This window comes from Mixophyes fleayi, chromosome 4 (genome assembly GCF_038048845.1).
Source record: "Mixophyes fleayi isolate aMixFle1 chromosome 4, aMixFle1.hap1, whole genome shotgun sequence".
In the NCBI taxonomy this organism is placed as follows: domain Eukaryota; kingdom Metazoa; phylum Chordata; class Amphibia; order Anura; family Limnodynastidae; genus Mixophyes; species Mixophyes fleayi.
Genome location: NC_134405.1, coordinates 161,512,915 through 161,531,096, shown reverse-complemented (window position 1 = coordinate 161,531,096; position 18,182 = coordinate 161,512,915). Strand labels below are relative to the sequence as shown.

General features: G+C 38.1%; 1 protein-coding gene across 1 annotated transcript in view; it reads left to right on the top strand.

The window, feature by feature from the left end:
* The first annotated feature begins 1,707 nt into the window (after positions 1 to 1,707).
* The window catches only part of GNAI1 (G protein subunit alpha i1), a 52,371-nt gene continuing 35,896 nt past the window's right edge, over positions 1,708 to 18,182 (top strand). The window contains exon 1 of the mRNA XM_075208710.1: positions 1,708 to 2,162. Coding sequence (XP_075064811.1) covers positions 2,045 to 2,162 — 118 coding nt within the window. The 5' untranslated portion in view covers positions 1,708 to 2,044. The remainder of the gene's footprint in view (positions 2,163 to 18,182) is intronic.

The window sequence follows — 18,182 nt, the reverse complement described above, 5'->3', positions numbered from 1 at the left end:
ATGTAAACATTCCCTGTGTAAAGCAACCCATTACAAGCAGGGAGGTAAGTTGTGACATGGAGAACATTTCCTGAACCACATAACCTGTTCTGCCACTCAAGTTGTAGGCAGTCGTGTCAGTTGCGTATGGACATAAATTGCATTCAATGGCGTAATATCCATTTTTAGGCATGCACAGTGCTATTCCAATCCACACAAATTAACGGACGTTTGAACATGAATCAAGCCCTTTGTGTGGGAAAAAGGGGGACTGTTCTCAGAAATCTGGGATACCTATGGGCATTGAATCTCTTTGCAAATCTAATACTAATACTTAAAGTTGTCACATTTTAAAGTGCCCTGTGTTTTATACATAAATAAATCACACCAGGAATTTGTGTTACAATCGGAACCCAAATGGATATACACATAACTGGAGGCTTAATATGTACATCTCAATACTAAACAATGTTAGGTAGAGAGCATGGCAGGGATTTACAAGCAAATAATTGGATAGCATAATATAGTATTAAATAAAACACAAAATATATCAAGTTTCATAAGAATCAGAAAAGCACAACCAGATTAAAAATATAGGAGAAACGTAATTGACAAATAAAGATAAAGCATTGCCTGACATAAATAACATTACACGTTTAAGTCCATGTACTTTGAACAGGAACTCTGAAGTACCAAATTTTACAGCATAGAGCAGATATCAACAGTGAGGATAGGAGGTTCTTTATTTAAAACAAATGTAATAGTTAATGCATTTTTTTCACTGTTGAAGCAAATGTTAAAAAACCCTCTTCTTGAACTTATGACCTGGTTGGGTGTAAGTTTATCTGATCCATACCTGATGTAACTTGCACATATGCTACTGGTGCAGAACTGGACACATCAAGATACACCCAAATCAGTATAGTCATAAATACGATATTTTTACTTATCTTTTTATTGTTTAGGGGGGACGGGGCACAACATGCATCAGCTCCTGTAACTACAAATATCATAGCGCTTAAGACAAACATGGTAACATAAGGAATAAAGGATATTTATTCTGTGTGCAGTGTTCCAGGCTCCTTTACAAAAGAAACAAAAATGCATTCGGTTCATTAGCACTAATGTTAATGGTTATACACATGCAGTGTAGTTGGTACATAGCACCGGTGATCGCTGTTCTAGTTACTGCACGCGATAGGCACAAGATGCCTGACCTTCGCCAGTCACCGAGGGGGCGCTCAGAGCTGCTCCCAAAATATTAGAAAAACTTCAGGCGTTCTCAAACCAATGCTCTATATTCAAAAACGTGCGATCAGGTAAACTAGAGCGTGTGAAACTTTATTCATGTTATGTGAAAACCAATCTACCTTATCAGAATATTCCCTGAAACAACACGAGTGACCCCGGCTGTCCTCACACAACAACAAACAAGACAGCCGTTGACATTCAAATTAAACATCGCCTTGCTTTGGCGACCGCTTTATATAGACACACAGCGCAGTGACGTAAATTTGACCGCCTTTTATTGTAACCATTTCCTAACCGTACAATCTTCACCCTCCCTCATCGCATTACTCCGCTATTGCGTTGGCTGGCACCTAAGCAGTCGTAAGAGTTGTATTCAACTCGCCATCCAATAGCGAATGAGAGGTGTGAAGCGAGCTGCTTATTCAATCCGGGTACTGTTGTGAGTGGAAGGCTATACCCTTGGGGTGTAGCCAGCGGTTTCGCGCATGCGCGATGCTGGTTGCCGTCATCCGTGTAGAGGAGAGCGAGCGACGCTCAGGGAAGCAAGCAGCAGCTGTGGAAGCTGGAGCCTGGGGAGTAAGCGTCTGGCCGGCTCCTCAGCATCATTAGCCCTTATTTACTACAGTCTTCCCCCCTGAGACCACTCACACACACACCGCCCCCAGCAACTCTTTGACGGCAGGCTAACCTGTGCCTGTCCCCATCCAGCTCTGTCACCCCCTGCCCTCCGCCCACCTAAAGCCCCAGGACCCGAGGTGAGCGGTGCCCCTCTGGGCTGTGTGTCTGCGCAGAGTGTCCCAGCAGCGCTGTCACCATGGGATGTACGCTGAGCGCGGAGGACAAGGCGGCGGTGGAGAGGAGTAAGATGATCGACAGAAACCTGAGGGAGGATGGAGAGAAGGCTGCCCGGGAGGTCAAGTTACTGCTGCTTGGTATGCACGTTGTGTTCTCTATAGCTTGGCCTTGTGTTATCCCAACTTCAGGAGTGTCTGTGCATTACTCCCCATATACCTAGTCAGTGATGCATTCCCATAGATCACACCATCCACACCCTCAGTCATCCCTTTTGTTGTCAGGGAGGCCTGCATCCCTCCACAGTACATGGCAGGCCTCTGACAGCTGCTGTATTGTGTTTTGCAATTTGCTGTGATTTACACTGAGGGATGATACATGGCAAAGGGTGCGGCGTTGTAGCTTCTTAATTCAATCTTTCCTAGATTAACCTCTTCTCTACCTGCAGGATTACAATTATATTGAATAACTTAGGGTGTGGTGTATTCTTTAATGGCAGGAATTCCCTAGAGCATCAAAGGGGTTTAATTGCAGAATATAGTGGATGAGTGTGGGCCTAAGCAGTTCTTATGGAAATGTCTCCCCTGAATTCTTCAAAATAATGATCACTGCTGTCATTTGTGATGCCTCTGCATTCAGGCTTGTGTCTTACAGTATGATCTAAAGTTTAGGCACTGTAGTCAGATCAAAGCAACAACTAGTTGTGGGAGATTGGTAAGAAACCTTATGCATAAGTATTGCTCTAGTAGTTTTCCCCAATATTAACAAAAAGATGTAACAGTGTAGTATAAACATTATTCAAATTAGTATCTAATGGATTTCTTGAAGTGGATACTTTTAATGAACAAAATCATTGAATTTTAATGTATAGTGGTGACATGGAAACTTTTTATTTGCAGTTTTGCTTGGTGGAAGATTGTTGGTTCTTAAATGTAAATGTTTTCCATTGATCTGTAGATGAATGTCACACATGTTTATTTTAGAGCTTTGAAGTTGGGTCTTTTCTTTTTGGGGGGTGGGGGTTTAAAACTTTTCACGTGTTGTCGTATCAATGGCTAACAGTGCATCTTTGTAGCTGCTGAGGCTAAGACATGACCATTATTTATATCCAGTCTGGAAACCACTCCCATTTAAATTTTGTATCTTCAGAAAAACAATACAACTTTTATACTGAGCAAGCTTTTTTTTTTTTTTCCTTTCTTTCAAAATTATCTATAAATAATGAGCAATTTCAAGTTTAACTTCTTGTTACTCATGTTTGCCAATTACTTTTTTGTACTGGTAACAGTATGCATCAACTTCAAGCAAATGCATCACAAGGCAAACAAGCACATTCTATATTTGACTAGCCAAACAAATTTGGTAGTTCAGCAAGCCAGCTTTTCTTTGAAATGTGTAAATTGTTTATATTGCAGATACCACTGTATCTACAATACTGCATAAAATATAAATCCTGTCAGTATAAAATAGAAGATTAAATTTAAATTAAGTTCTTCAATTGTAAATCCTAAAAGTTTCCAATGTATTGCATAATGTATTCAGTAAGTCAGAGTGATCATTGTTTATGCTATGACAGTTGCTTACTAAAATTAACCCATTTTTAGTAACTTTTCATACCCTTTCATCCGTGTGATCCTGCTTTTGCAGTTCATGTATGCTTTGTCAGTACACAAGGAAATAATCAGTTGCATATCTCCTTTATTAACCAAGCAACGCAGAGTTTGTATGTTCTCCCCGTGTTTGCGTGGGTTTTCTCCAGGTGCTCCGGTTTTTCTCCCACACTCAACAAATATACTAATAGGTTAATTGGCTGCTATTAAATTGACCTTAGTCTCTCAGTCTGTGTGTGTGTGTGTGTGTGTGTTAGGGAATTTAGACTGTAAGCTCCAATGGGGCAGGGTGAGTTTTCTGTACAGCGATGTGGAATTAGTGGCGCTATATAAATAGCCGATGATGATTCTTTTTGCAGTATTGTCATTAGCTTTAAACTAGGACGATTTACAATCTCCTGGTTAGTCTGTAGTTTAAACACATACAGATAGCAACAAACAGTCCTACCTCTAGTTCACTGGCAGAACTTTTTACCTGTTAAAAAAAACTGTCACATTCTCTAATAGCTTTTCTACATATAACAAATACCAAGGTGCCAGTATCCTGCAGTTACTCAGTTACGCACATTAGTGCCATTAGTTTGTTGTACTTATCAATTGCGCTTGGGAATTCAATTGGCCCTTTTACCGCCAAAAGTAACTCGGTCTGCTCTCTATTACTAATTATTTGGTCATTTTAGCCTGGATTTTAACCCAGAAATCAGCGTTAAACATTACCGAACTAATGGTAATAATACGCACTATTACTGTAGTAATGGTAATAGTGCGTAGGTCGTGTTACTTTCGGCAGTAATGTGGCCAATTGAATTCCCCCTATACATATTGAGCGATATGTCTGCAAATCTTTTGACTTGCCATACCTTATCTCCTATATAAATGCTCACCTGGTGGATTTCCAGTGGAAACAATGAAATTGCTATATTTTCAAGTATTTAAGGTTTATTTTAAGTGCTTGTTTTTACAATGATGTAACAATGACCATATTATGTGTTTTGAATGCATTATCTGTAAATGTAGTAAGCTTATAGAGTTAATCAAACCAATTGATAGAGCAGTTCAGAAAAAATGAACTCGACAGAAAGTGAGTGATTATACTCCTAGCTTATATCAATTAGTTATTTTGCTTTAACATAGACTTGTACTGTACATATTCAATACATGCTATTTAAACTAAAAATACACTTTACCAAGGTTAATAGATCACATGATAATGGTCAGTATTCTTGAGACTGTAAATAAATATCTATATCCCCAAAGTATAGGGTGAATTGATGATTTGTTTTAAAGTATGTAGGAAATTTTATTTTTCTTTTAAATCTGAGCTACGTTTTTTGTTTTTTTTATACCCTAGGATTTTCTTTTCTTTAATGAAATGTTTTCTGTTAATTAGCAATAGTTAATTTGACATGAAAAAGGTTGAAGAACTGAAATACATTGTACATATCTAATTATATTAAATGCCCTAGGCTATAATCTTATCATAATATCTACTTGCATCACGTGTCTTGAATAGAAAAGTACAGTGGTTGATGACAAGCAGTCAGGCTAAATGGAACACAAAGACACCTTTTGTGGCAGGAACATTTTCATTTCCTCACTGTAATAAAATTCCATATTCAAACTGATCACAGCAATGCTTTTTGGTCACATGGTCAAAGAATCCCTTATGGAGCCAGAACATTATTGGTTTGTGTTAAGATCTAGATACTAACAATACTCGCTGTGTAAATATTATGAAATGTTGCTTTTATGCATGCAATAGCAGGAAGAGTGAGAAATAGAGAGGGAGGGGATGCTGGTACACTGGCAGGGATTTAAACTTTGCACTACAGTGTGTGGTATGCATTAAAGTTATGTGTATTTATGTACAATAAGTACATGTAAATCAGAGGTGGACACAAACGTAGAAACTAGGAGACTGTAATAGAGATGTTTCATGTAGATGAGAACACTTTGTTTAAGATGCATAGATGTAGCTTAGGTGATGGCTGCAAACATTATTAAGTGAAGGGGTACATACATTATGTTGTGTTGGTCTTTATCCACAGTGAATGTGCTAGTTTCCAAATGATAATACATTATTTTTCCATTAAAGTCCAGTTTAAAGGTTTAATCCTATTTTAAACCACCACTAAGCAAAAAAATCTGATATGCAATAATAAGACATCTTATCAAATGCAGACATATATGTATTGCTGTACAATGACAGAACCAGAGGTGATAGACACTTTATGTTGGCTATGTAGAATAATGTTCTAGTTTTGTACCCATAATGGGCCACCGGAAGTCTAATTTAAAACCACCTTCTTTAGGTGTGCATATTTATTCTTGCACCTTGCATTTATTCTTGCACCAATCACACAAGTGCTATTTGGCACTCTCAGTAGCATGCATATTGCAATTGACTTTAATCTTTTTCAGTCACTTATATTTATAGTTAAGTATATGGTCATTTATATTGTACCACTTTATATCGATCAAACACTACAGTCAGAAAGTAATGTTTATTAACTAAATACTAGTGTTCTGTGAATGAAAGTCATTGTAATTTATGATCTATTACAGTTCCTTCTCCATATGCTCCTTTCTCTCTGACTTAGTCATTCATCCTACAATTTTACCTCTTGGCCTCTCGTAACAACTTAAAATAAGGTTGCGCTAACAGGCAATCTATCTTATCATACACACAGGCAGAGTGATCCATTGATCAGCCACAACTTTAAAACCACTGACAAGTGAAGTGAATAAAATTGATTATCTAGTTACAATGGCACCTGTCAAGGGGTGGGATATATTAGGTATGAAGTTCTTGAAGTTGATGTGTTGGAAGCAGGAAAAATGGGTAAGCATAAGGATCTGAGCGACCTTCACTAGGACCAAATTTTGATGGCTAGACTGGGTCATTGCATCTCCAAAATGACAGGTCTTGTGGGGGTGATCCTGGTATGCAGTGGTTAGTACCTACGATAATTGGTCCAAGGACAACCTGTGAACTAGCAGCAGGGTTATGGGCGCCCAAGGGTCATTGATGTGTGTGGGGAGCAGAGGCTAGCCAGTCTGGTCCAATCCCACAGAAGAGCTACTGAAGCACAACTTGCTGAAAAAGTTAATGCTGGCTATGATAGAAATGTGTCAGAACACACAGTGCATCGCAGCTTGCTTTATAGGTGCAGACCGGTTAGGTTGCTGACTGCTGTCCACTGCCAAAGTGCCTACAATGGGCTTGTGAGCTCCAGAACAAGACCATGGAGCAATGGAAGAAGTTGGCCTGTGCTGATGAATTACGTTTTCTTTTACATCATGTGGATGGCTCGGGTGAGTGCGTCGTTTACCTGGAGAAGAGATGACACCAGGATGCACTATTGGAAGTAGGAAAGCTGGCGGAGTGATGCTCTCGGCAATGTTATGCTGAGAAACCATGGGTCATCATCACCATTTATTTACATAGCGCCACTAATTCCGCAGCGCTGTACAGAGAACTCGTTCACATTAGTCCCTGCCTCATTGGAGCTAACAGTCTAAATTACCTAATATACACACAGACAGACAGACAGACAGACTAGGGTCAATTTTGATTGCAGCCAATTAGCCTACCAGTATGTTTTTGGAGTGTGGGAGGAAACCGGAGCCCCCGGAGTAAACCCACGCAAACACGGGGAAAACATACAAACTCCACACAGATAAGGCCATGGTCGGGAATTGAACTTGTGACCCCAGTGCTGTGAAGCAGAAGTGCTAACCACTTAACCACCGTGCTGCCCTACATATGGGTCCTGGCATTCATGTGCATGTTACTTTGACATATGCCATCTATATAAACATTGTTGGAGACCAAGTACATATGTTCATGGCAAAGGTATTCCCTGATGTCCATGGCCTCTTTCAGCGGGATAATGCTTCCTGTCCCACTGTAAAATTTGTTCAGGAGTGGTTTGAAGAACATGACATTTAGTTCAAGGTGTTGACTTGGCCTCCAAATTCCGCAGATCTCAATTTAATTGAGAATCTGTGGGATGTGCTAGATAAACGAGTCAGAGCCATGGAGCCCCCACCTTGCAACTTACAGGGCTTAAAGGATCTGCTGCTAATGTCTTGGTGCCAGATACCATAGAACACCTTCTGAGGTCTTGTAGAGTCCATGTCTCGACGGATCAGAGCCGTTTTGGCGGCACAAGGGGGACATACACAATATTAAGCAGGTGGTTTTAATGTTGTGGCTGATCGGGGGGGGGGGGGGGGGTGTATATAGATAAATATATCATACACAAATAATTTTGTTCTTTTGACCATTAACTCTTTCTTCTCATTATAGATTTACCTTTAAAAAAAAATAAAAAATGAAAGAAGTGTGTTTACCTTAAGTTTACTTTTGGTTTCTGGCAGAATACAATTGGAATTTTGAGATACAATAATACATAGTTCAAATACATAGTCCGAAGGTTCTAGTGTGGATATCTTTTGGTAGCATATTGGAATAAATGTTGATGTCTTTGTAGCTATGATGCTGGTGTTGATATCTTGATACAGTTTGTGAAACCACATTATTGTACACTTAAATTATCTCTACTTATAACTTTTTATATGGATGCCCAATATGCTGTCTTTGCAATGGTATGATTCATTTAGAAGTATAAAGTTTGTCAGGAACTATTTTCTTTTTAACTAAACAGTTTTTTTTTTTTCACTTTTTTTTTCTCTTCTGTGCCAAAATTTCTTTTTGCAGTCCACGATAGTGTACTTACTGTGACTCAACAGATGATTATGAACTCTCAGCAATTCATAGCGCTCCCTACTGTTGCTTTATAAAGGACAACTAAACCTTAAAATATATATTTTTTTATAGATGAATAGTAAAGTTAAAAATAAATTGTTCAGTCTTGCCTTCCAGTGCAGCTCTGTTTAAAAAGTGGGGTTGTGCTTTCATCTTTAATTAAATGTTAATCATTAGCACTATGGTCTAAGGGGATCTTTTACAGTACAAAAGACTTTAAACGGCAAAGCATGCTACTAGCTTGTAATATTGCAAATAATGTATATGATTGGCCAGTTTGAAACGCTTTTTAGTGAATTTGTGTTACCTTGGAAATTATCCAGCCTGTTCCAAAATGATGCATGATAGAGAAGCACCGTGCAGTGTCTGTTTTTTCTGAAAGATCAAAGTCAGACAGCAGTTATGTATAAAAATACATCTGCAGTTTCAGGTATATGATTTAGCTTGGTAATACCAAGGTTCTCGTCTAGAATATGTTTTGCTTGTTTTTAACATAACTGAACAGAAGTGGAAGTTGCTCAATCAATGTTTAGGTTCATGGCAGGTGCTTGAAAGGGTCGGGTTATACTGAAAGGAGCAAACACAGAGATAAATCCTGCTATAACCAGCAAAGAAGCTGCTATTTCTATTTAAATGTAAAAATGCAGAAATCTCAATTGCACATATTTGCAAAATGTATGGTAAGCCACCCACCCGTCAACATAACTGGTCGTTGGTGCACCTGCAAATATGCTTCACAGTTTTAAGGAGTGCGTAGATGGTACATGGTTTAGAGTTTGTGACCTTTAAAACAGAAGAAGTAGTATGATGTTAAGAAAAAGTGTAAAATTTAAACCAATTTTATTTTCAAAGCAATTGATGCATTTTTGGTATTTTAATATTTTGCATAGTTATTTGCGTTTGTTACAGCAGCATTTGCATTGGTTAATATGAATGGCTTTGTTTTCTATAGGACACATTTGCATGTTGCCATTAACAAATGATTACAATACTATTAATTTTACAGTTTGCTTTCATTTTTTTCTTCTGTTTTTGCAATCTTTAATCTTTCTTAAATTTGTACATAGTGCATATATAGATTTTTCACTGTGTGTGAAATTGAAAATATTTTTTTAGTATTATCAACATTTAGTAGTGATTTTTAAATTTTTTTTTTTTTCTTGCAACATTTTAAAATTAATATAATTTTATTTGAAAGGATAGCAAAGTATTGTCGCTCCATTACAGGCAGTGCAAGTCTGTCCCATGTCCATAGGGCAGTGTTATGCTGGGATATAATACAGGCCAAAAAGCTGAGGCTACAGTTTCAGCTGTTGTGGCATCACTGAGCCCCTGCCCTTATGTATTAATTTATCAATCCACACTGTACATTTCTGCAGAGCAAGTACTCAAATCTCTCTGTCAATGACTGCTTGTTTCATTATTGAACCTCATATCCCCTGTATCCCCTTTCCCCTCCAAGGCGACAACATAGGTAATATTTCGCTATTGTGTATAAATAACACTGCTCGGCTCGTATACAAGGTGAGGATAATTTTGTAGCATGGCGGAAAGGAGAGAGCTCTGTGCAGTAATGGTTACTCTCGTAAATTCATTGGCTGCTTTCTGCTAAATATTGGTTCACCCCAATTTTTGGCTGTTCCACCCAGCCACTTTAATTGATAATTGTATGTTGAAAATTCGTTATGCTTTTCTGCATGAGTGTCATTTTAAAATCGAAATCCTATAATAATCTACAAGTATAAAATCAAACAAGTCCAGTAGGATATGCAATTTTCAAAGATCTAAAATTTGATTTGAACTTTAATAGCTTAGTACCTATAGTACACTTATAGGAGAGCAAATCATATCAATAATACCCGGTTGATCAACTCCAATATTGTAAACGATACCCATACAAGATTACAGAGTTAGACAGCCGCATTCCGGAACTAGTCCACTGCTTGTAAAGACATAACACAGTCCGCTTTATAGAAAGCAAGTTAGGGGTGAGACTCGGACAGTCTGTGGCTGCAGTTTTTGCACCGCCGGCTTCAGCTCGTCTTCTAATCTTTTATTCAACCTTATAATTGTATTCACAGCTTCCCAGTATATTTTTTCTCTTACCCTTTCCAGGCTCATACTGATTGGTTGATCAACAAACATGACCCTGGCCTTTCAAAAATGATTAACCCATTGTTTTTAATAAAGTGTATTTTATGTTAACATTTTAGTGTGTCTAATGGAGGTATATACACTTGGTGGAAGGTGTTTGCGCTTTTTATTTTAAGTCATTTTAAATCTGTTTTCAATCTTCATAAAACATGCAGCTTTAAACAAGTGACTTTCTTGTCTGTGCTCAAGGTTACAAAACAAGGAACTCTACATATAAAGTTTTGTTTACAATAATAATGATGTCACTAGGTTTTGTATGTTTTTTTTAAATCTTAAGACTTGATGTCTTCCTTTTGCTGTAAGGCATTCAATCAGCAGATAATACAATAGTCTGCAATTCTTCCTTAAATCCTTAGTTGACATTTTAATTTTACCCTGCTTTTAGTGTACGGCAAATATTACTTATTTTATTGCAGCACATATTCTGTAGATTTTTTTTGCTGAATAAAATAAGGGCCTTCTGCATGTTTGAGAAATACATTGTCCAAATGTTTCTATATTTTAGTTTTCCAGTTTTGATGATATACTAGCTAATAGATGCACTGTTTGTTTGGAGTTTATGGATAATCAATATTTAAACTCTATATAAAACATACCCCCCTTCCGTTTATGTTAATAGAGGCAAATATGCAGAGAAACTGAGTGAGCCTTATTTACTTTTTAAAGGCAAAATCTCAGTGTATCTGACAAGCACACAATATGCAAGGGCACATGGTAGGTTACTGTTGCTTGTTTGTGAGCAGCAGAATCTGCATCAAATTTGCTACAAAACACATGTACTGATTGGAAGTGATCTGGCCATCTGACACTTGGTGGGGGAATGCAATTCCCACCGAAGTACCGCCGGCTTAAAACTATTACCGTTATTACGGTAGTTTTAACCCGGCTTTCTGCTCACAGCTCAGGGAGCTGCGAGCAAAAAGCCAGCGTTAGAACTACCGTAATAACGGTAGTTACGCGCATTATTACTGTAATAATGTGCAGATCGTGTTCCTTTTAACAGTAACACGGCCAATTGAATATGCCCCTTGGAGCTGACCACTATTTGGCCTGTATGTGCGTCCATTTTTCAACTGCATTTAGCGACATGTCCGATAATGATCTATTCAAGGTATTAAGCATGGGGGGTCATTTTGCGACCACCACATGCTGCAATAGCAGCAAATTCCCCAAAAATCGCTGACCACAGTGTGTGTGTGGTTAGCATATTGTTTACACAGTTTGCAGTATCGACATCTACCTGTTGTGATGAAGCAAAACATGTCCGTGTAGTGTAATTCCATACAATAATGAAACTAATGCTTGGAGACTTTTTGGTGACAGCTACGCCTAAACGAAGAGTAGAAAACCATGACTTGGTAAACGTTAAATGCATATCAAGCCTGGACACATCTATCGAAGTTAGGACACATTATAGGTGAGTAGTTATGTAGAATGTGTAGTATAGTACTACATACTAATAATTTCATACTTAATAATGTCCAGAATTGAATTCCCAAAATATTATATTATGTGCTGTGAATTATAAGTACATTATACCCAGCTGTACCCAATATATTTATGGCTTAGAATGGATCAATCTGTTTTCCCTTCATCCATCAATCATAGATACTATTAGTTCACTTAGCTCTTCTGCCCAGTGCAAGCTTCTAAACATTGTTCAGAAGTATGAAGACTCTGGGAATATGGTACTTGGGCGCATATACTTTCCATCTAATTTTTACGATGTACATTACGTTATTTTTTAAAACAAATCGTTGGTTTTAAGAGCAACATGCAGTTTTACATTTATTCAAGTGTTTACTTCATTGCAGTTGTAGCTATACATGGCAGTGCAAATGTGGAAATGCTTTATTTGAACAGTACAATGTATTGTACTTTTGAAATATATTTTATACATTGGTATATATGTCCTATAATGTTTAGTACATTTGTGCACTGAGCAACTACCATCTTTAATTAATGTCCACGTATTGTCAGTGTTTATAAATATTCTCTTGGTAGATAGTCTAAGCTGGAAAAGCAAGGAACATAGTTTATAGTGGCAAGAAATATCAGAGCAATTTGTGCAACTTCGTGAATGTGTTAGAATATACCTCCACTGCATGCCCACCTCTACTCACCTCTTCAGCCTGTCTCTCTCCACTGGTACATTTACATCCTCCTTTAAACAGGCTCTCATCTCACCAATTCTAAAGAAACCATCTCTTGATACATCCTCTCTCTCCAACTACCGCCTTATTTCTCTCCTCCCCTTTGCGCCTTGTCTCGCTTCTGGTAACCACCTCTCACTCGTGCTTACAAGACTATTCCCGTGTTGCTTCCCCACCTATGGAATTCCCTACCACGCCAATCAGGCTTTTCCACAGCCTTCACATCTTTAGATATTCTCTTAAAAACCCATCTCCCTTTTTTTTTTTTTTTAAGTTTTCCTTATCCCTGATGATACTATTCACACTTGTACACTCTCACAGTTGTCCCAATCTCCACGCTAAGCCACACTCGTCTTGTTTAAGCTGTGCCCTCTTCCTCTGAGAATGTAACTCTTTAATGAGCAGTGTCCTCTACCCTTTGTTTTCATGTCTAAATGTATTTTGTCTGCCTTGTATGTACTGTTTTCCCCTACTGTACGGCTCTGCGGAGCACAGTGTAACCTTACAAATCTATGATAATGATATATACAATACTGTGCAATTCTTTTAGGCAGTTATGGAAAGAATGCTGCAACATAAAGAATGCTTACAAAATGCAAAGTGAATGAACAGAAGAGAAAACTAAATCAAATCAATATTTGGTGTGAACACCATTTGCCTTCAGAACAGCATCAATGCATGAATTCTTCTAGGTACACTTGCACATAGTTTTTGAAGGAACTCTGCAAAGAGGTTGTTCCAAATATACTGGAAAACTAACCACAGATCTGTGGATGTAGGCTTGCTCAAATCCTTCTGTCTCTTCATGTAATTCCAGACAGACTCGATGATGTTAAAATCAGGGCTCTGTGGGGGCGATATCACTTCCAGGGCTACTTGTTCTCCTTTACGATGACGATAGTTCTGGACATTGTATTTCTCAGCATTGAGGACACCATTAATCCTGACCAAATACCCAACTCAATTTGCTGAAATGCAGCCCCAAACTTGCAAGGAACCTCCACCATTTTTCACTGTTGCCTGCAGATACTCATTATTGTACTGCTAAGGGAGACTTCTGATTGGCTCCAAATGTATTCTACAGCAGGACAAGGACCCCAAATACACAGCCAATGTCCAATAACTATCTTCATCGTAAAGGAGAACAAGTAGTCCTGGAAGTGATGATATGGCCCTCACAGAGCCCTGATCTCAACATCGAGTTTGTCTGGGATTACATGAAGAGACCGAAGGATTTGAGCACGAGGTGCACTGGGAAATCTGATGTTCAGGTACTTTAGCAATTGCTAGGAATTGAATTCCTCCCTATGTATGACTGTTATTCAGGAAGTGTGTCCATTATTCCTTTTGAACTTTGATAATGACATCTTAATATGTACGATTGGCTAGAATTGCGGTGAAAATTAGATTAGCATTGCATTATTTTGTATTTAGACAATACAAATAGTATAATACATACACACGGGCGCTTCCCTAGTTGCACTTCAAATCACGTCACTGGCGGTATTAACATGAACTTCAGCATCTATTCCATATACTGAAACAGAAAGGGGTTTCCATAGCGTAATACTGTCTAACACATGTATTGATAGTCCAAAAAGTGAGTGAGGACATATGTTTCAGTCTGCGGGTCACCACCAATCACCCGTGCTCCCCCTTCAACTTCACACCCCAATGGTTTTATGCTCACAAGATGCAAATGAATTCAAAGCCCCAACTCTCATCGGATACTCTTTCTGAGCCTTCTCTGGATTCTCAGCGCGTCCCTGTCGTACGCCCGTCTAGGAGACCCTTCGCATGCACTGCAAATTATACTTATTCCCTCGGGTACTCCAAATGTCATGTAAGAAGAGAGAAACAATCTAGTGTTTCACCTTTTATTAAAACATCTACACACAGATGTATGCACTTAGTAAAACAGGACCCGTACCATAAAATAGATTAAAACAGGCATGAACGTCATAAGTCACATGGGCTCACCACAGCTTCATCTGATACACGGTACCGTCGGATCCGTTCTTTAAAACCAACGCGTTTCAACTTAAAACAAGTCTTTTTCAAGGTTCTAATTCAAGATTGTCCCGTCGCTTTATAAAGGGAGGTCCATCCGCTGCAGGACCCAATCGTTGTGCATATCCAGGATGAGGCTTGGCTCCCTCATCTCTCCGGAAGTCCATTCATTATCACAACGAGGCTTGGTTTCCTAAAGCAGTATGCCCTCTCGTCCATTATTCAAGATGGATGATTAACCCCTCCATTTCTACGGAGGTATGGTGATTTCCCCTCCTCATTTTCCCTTCTTATATCCATACAGAGTATCGCTATCTAATACAGACAGTTGTACTATCTCGTCTCTATACAAAACATAAAACATTTTCTTCCCCCCAGGAAGGATTACGTTGAGTCATTTTCCCTCGATATGAAAGAGAAAAAGAATATATCAGTATAATCACTTAATCTGAAAACATACAGCCCTCATATATTTGTATGAAGACTATTGTTGTACATTTAACATCAACCTTCTATGTAAATCCTCCAAGATTTTGATCCCACTTCTACACATCTCTCTATATGTCCTCCCCACAGAAACAACGACATATAATATAAAAAAACTAAAAAATCATCCTTTTATGTGGAGAATGTTGAAGGGGGAGCACGGGTGATTGGTGGTGACCCGCAGACTGAAACATATGTCCTCACTCACTTTTTGGACTATCAATACATGTGTTAGACAGTATTACGCTATGGAAACCCCTTTCTGTTTCAGTATATGGAATAGATGCTGAAGTTCATGTTAATACCGCCAGTGACGTGATTTGAAGTGCAACTAGGGAAGCGCCCGTGTGTATGTATTATACTATTTGTATTGTCTGTATATGGGAAGGGTTGTCAGTGGAACTCTTGATACATACCTAGGGCTGCAGTACTGAACGAAGCGCTAGAGACACAGTCCGCACCTTGTTTAAGATCATTATTTTGTATTTGTTTGTATACTTTTCATTAATGGTATGTTGATTCTCAAGATCTCTTTGATTATCTACTGTTTTTCTAATACACCTTTCTTCTTGATGAATTTTCACTCTGAATTCCAGTAGTTTATATGCCATTAGCTACCTACTGTTAATAATCCCTGTCTAAGTGGTAGGTGAACAATAATAGGAGTTCTACTTTAATAGTATTACATAGCTGTGATGAGCACATGACTGTGTGTACTGTCATAATAGAGTGAGAAAAAATTCTGTACTTACTGCAAAACCATGTTCTACATTATACCACGGGCCTGGAAGCAGAATTCTTATTTTTCTGTCTATTGTATGTAATTGTACAGTTCTCTATTTGTGTGTGCTTGGTATCTATTCTATACAGATTTGTGGATTGGTCTGTGTATATTGGTGCTGTATGCTTAAGAAATACATGAAAAAGAAGTAGGGCCTGAGTCATTAAGGCAAAAAAGGAGTAAATGTTCTCTGGGACAAACCATGTTACAATGCAAGGGGTGCAAGTTAGTTTATTATTTTGCACGTAAGTTAAATACTGGCTGTTTTTCATCTAGCACACAAATACTTAATAGCTTTATTACTACACTGAAATTTAAAGTTGATCTAGGACATGCCCTACCCCAACTATAAATCTGTCCCCACATTTTAAATTTACCTCCCCCTCCAATGCAACAGTGTTTTGCCCAGGTGCAAATGTTACTCCTTTTTTATGCTTTCCTCTCCTTAATGACTCAGGCCCGTAGTGTTTATCTTTTGGTAAGGTCACACTTACTAGAAATGTAAATTATATTCCTTGTAGTGGTTGTTATTGAGCTAATTCGTGCATGACCAAACAAACATATTTTTGTTTGCCAGTATCGTGCCCTAGGGTTAGTACAGCTTGATCAGACTTACTATTGATGGTTATTGTGAAAGTAGTAATTAATTTAGAGCACAGTGTTGTAAAAACAATATCATCCATTGAAGCTCTGCTATTTCCAGTACCACTGTAGCCACAATCTGCAGTGCAATACATAGAAGGTCCAGTTTTGCAACTCTGTATGTGAGCTGTAAATAATATGCAGTCATTTCCGATCTTTGGAGCAGTCACAAGAAACCCACAGTTGGACTGTATTGTACACAGGCATGAGAATATACAGCGCCAATAGAGGTGCTAGGCATAATATTCTGATATTTCCATTGGTTAGGAATCCTGATTCATGGAGAAGGTGTAAAATGTTTGTCACATCCATATTCAATAAATTATTATATGTTGCTATGTTTGGATAATTATTGTAATGGTTTAATCTATTTTATTCATGGGTAAATTTAACATGTTTTAGGCTGCACTAGATTTGGATAGCTAATGTCTATATTTATACAGGGAGAGAGAGAGAAGTGTTATTTGTGACAATATCATATCAGGGGGTAAATGTATTAACGTGCGGGATCTTCAACACCCGCGTGTTCAGCGTCTTCGGCGATTAAATTTAAAGCGGCGCTGCATTGTAAAGGGAAGTTTACCTCAGAAGCTGCAGCTCATTTGAATGAAACTATGGCCATGCAATGACATGTTGATAATCCACAAAGCAGATTCGTGTACATGTATGTGACAGATGCTACAAACATACTTAAAATATTTGTGTGTGTGTGTGTGCGCGCGATGTACAGTGAAATTATCATGCATCAGAAACAGAAATGAAGCCAACAGAATGTCTTTTCAGATGCGGTTAGACTTTAAAATTTAAAATGAATAATTGCTTCTATAGTCTACCTAGAAGATATTGCTTCTAGGACAAAATCTGCACTGCACAATGAGTAACTGAGTGGTTTGTAAATAATGTAGAAATAGAATTTAAGAAACCTGCAATGAATAGCCAAATGTAAGACTGAAAGTGTTCATAAATGCTATAATATTGTTAATTCCTAATGAATTGCCTGTGTTTGTATGCAATGATGTGGATTTTAACATACATGTTTTATGAAAGTAAATCTATGTTGATAACTAGACTGGAGTTTAACCAAGGTCATTGAATGCAATATATGAATGGTTCACCTCTGAACGACTTCATTAGTGGAGGCTTGGCTGCCATTTGCGTTTTGCTGCAGGTAGTTTGTTGCTCTTTCTACAGTTCAATGACTTTTATGAAGCTTTTGGAATTTTTCAGAGCTTGATAAGTTTACAGAACAGGGCAAAACAATCATGAAAATGTTGTATTGCTTTTTAGATGTCATCTAGGGAAACAAAAAAAGTTCACGTTTTGCCCTTTTTAGAGGCGTATCAATGTGCAATGTCTTTGAGAGCATTTTGTGTGAAACACATTTGTACTTTCCTTGTAAAAACACAACAGGTAATTTTAAAATCTGACATTCAATACATGTTTGAATTGTTTCCCATTCTAATGCTGACACCACTACTAAAATACAAGTTGTTATTACAGTACACACATATCTACTATATAAATGCCTAGTGGCGTGTGTGGAAAAAAAAAAC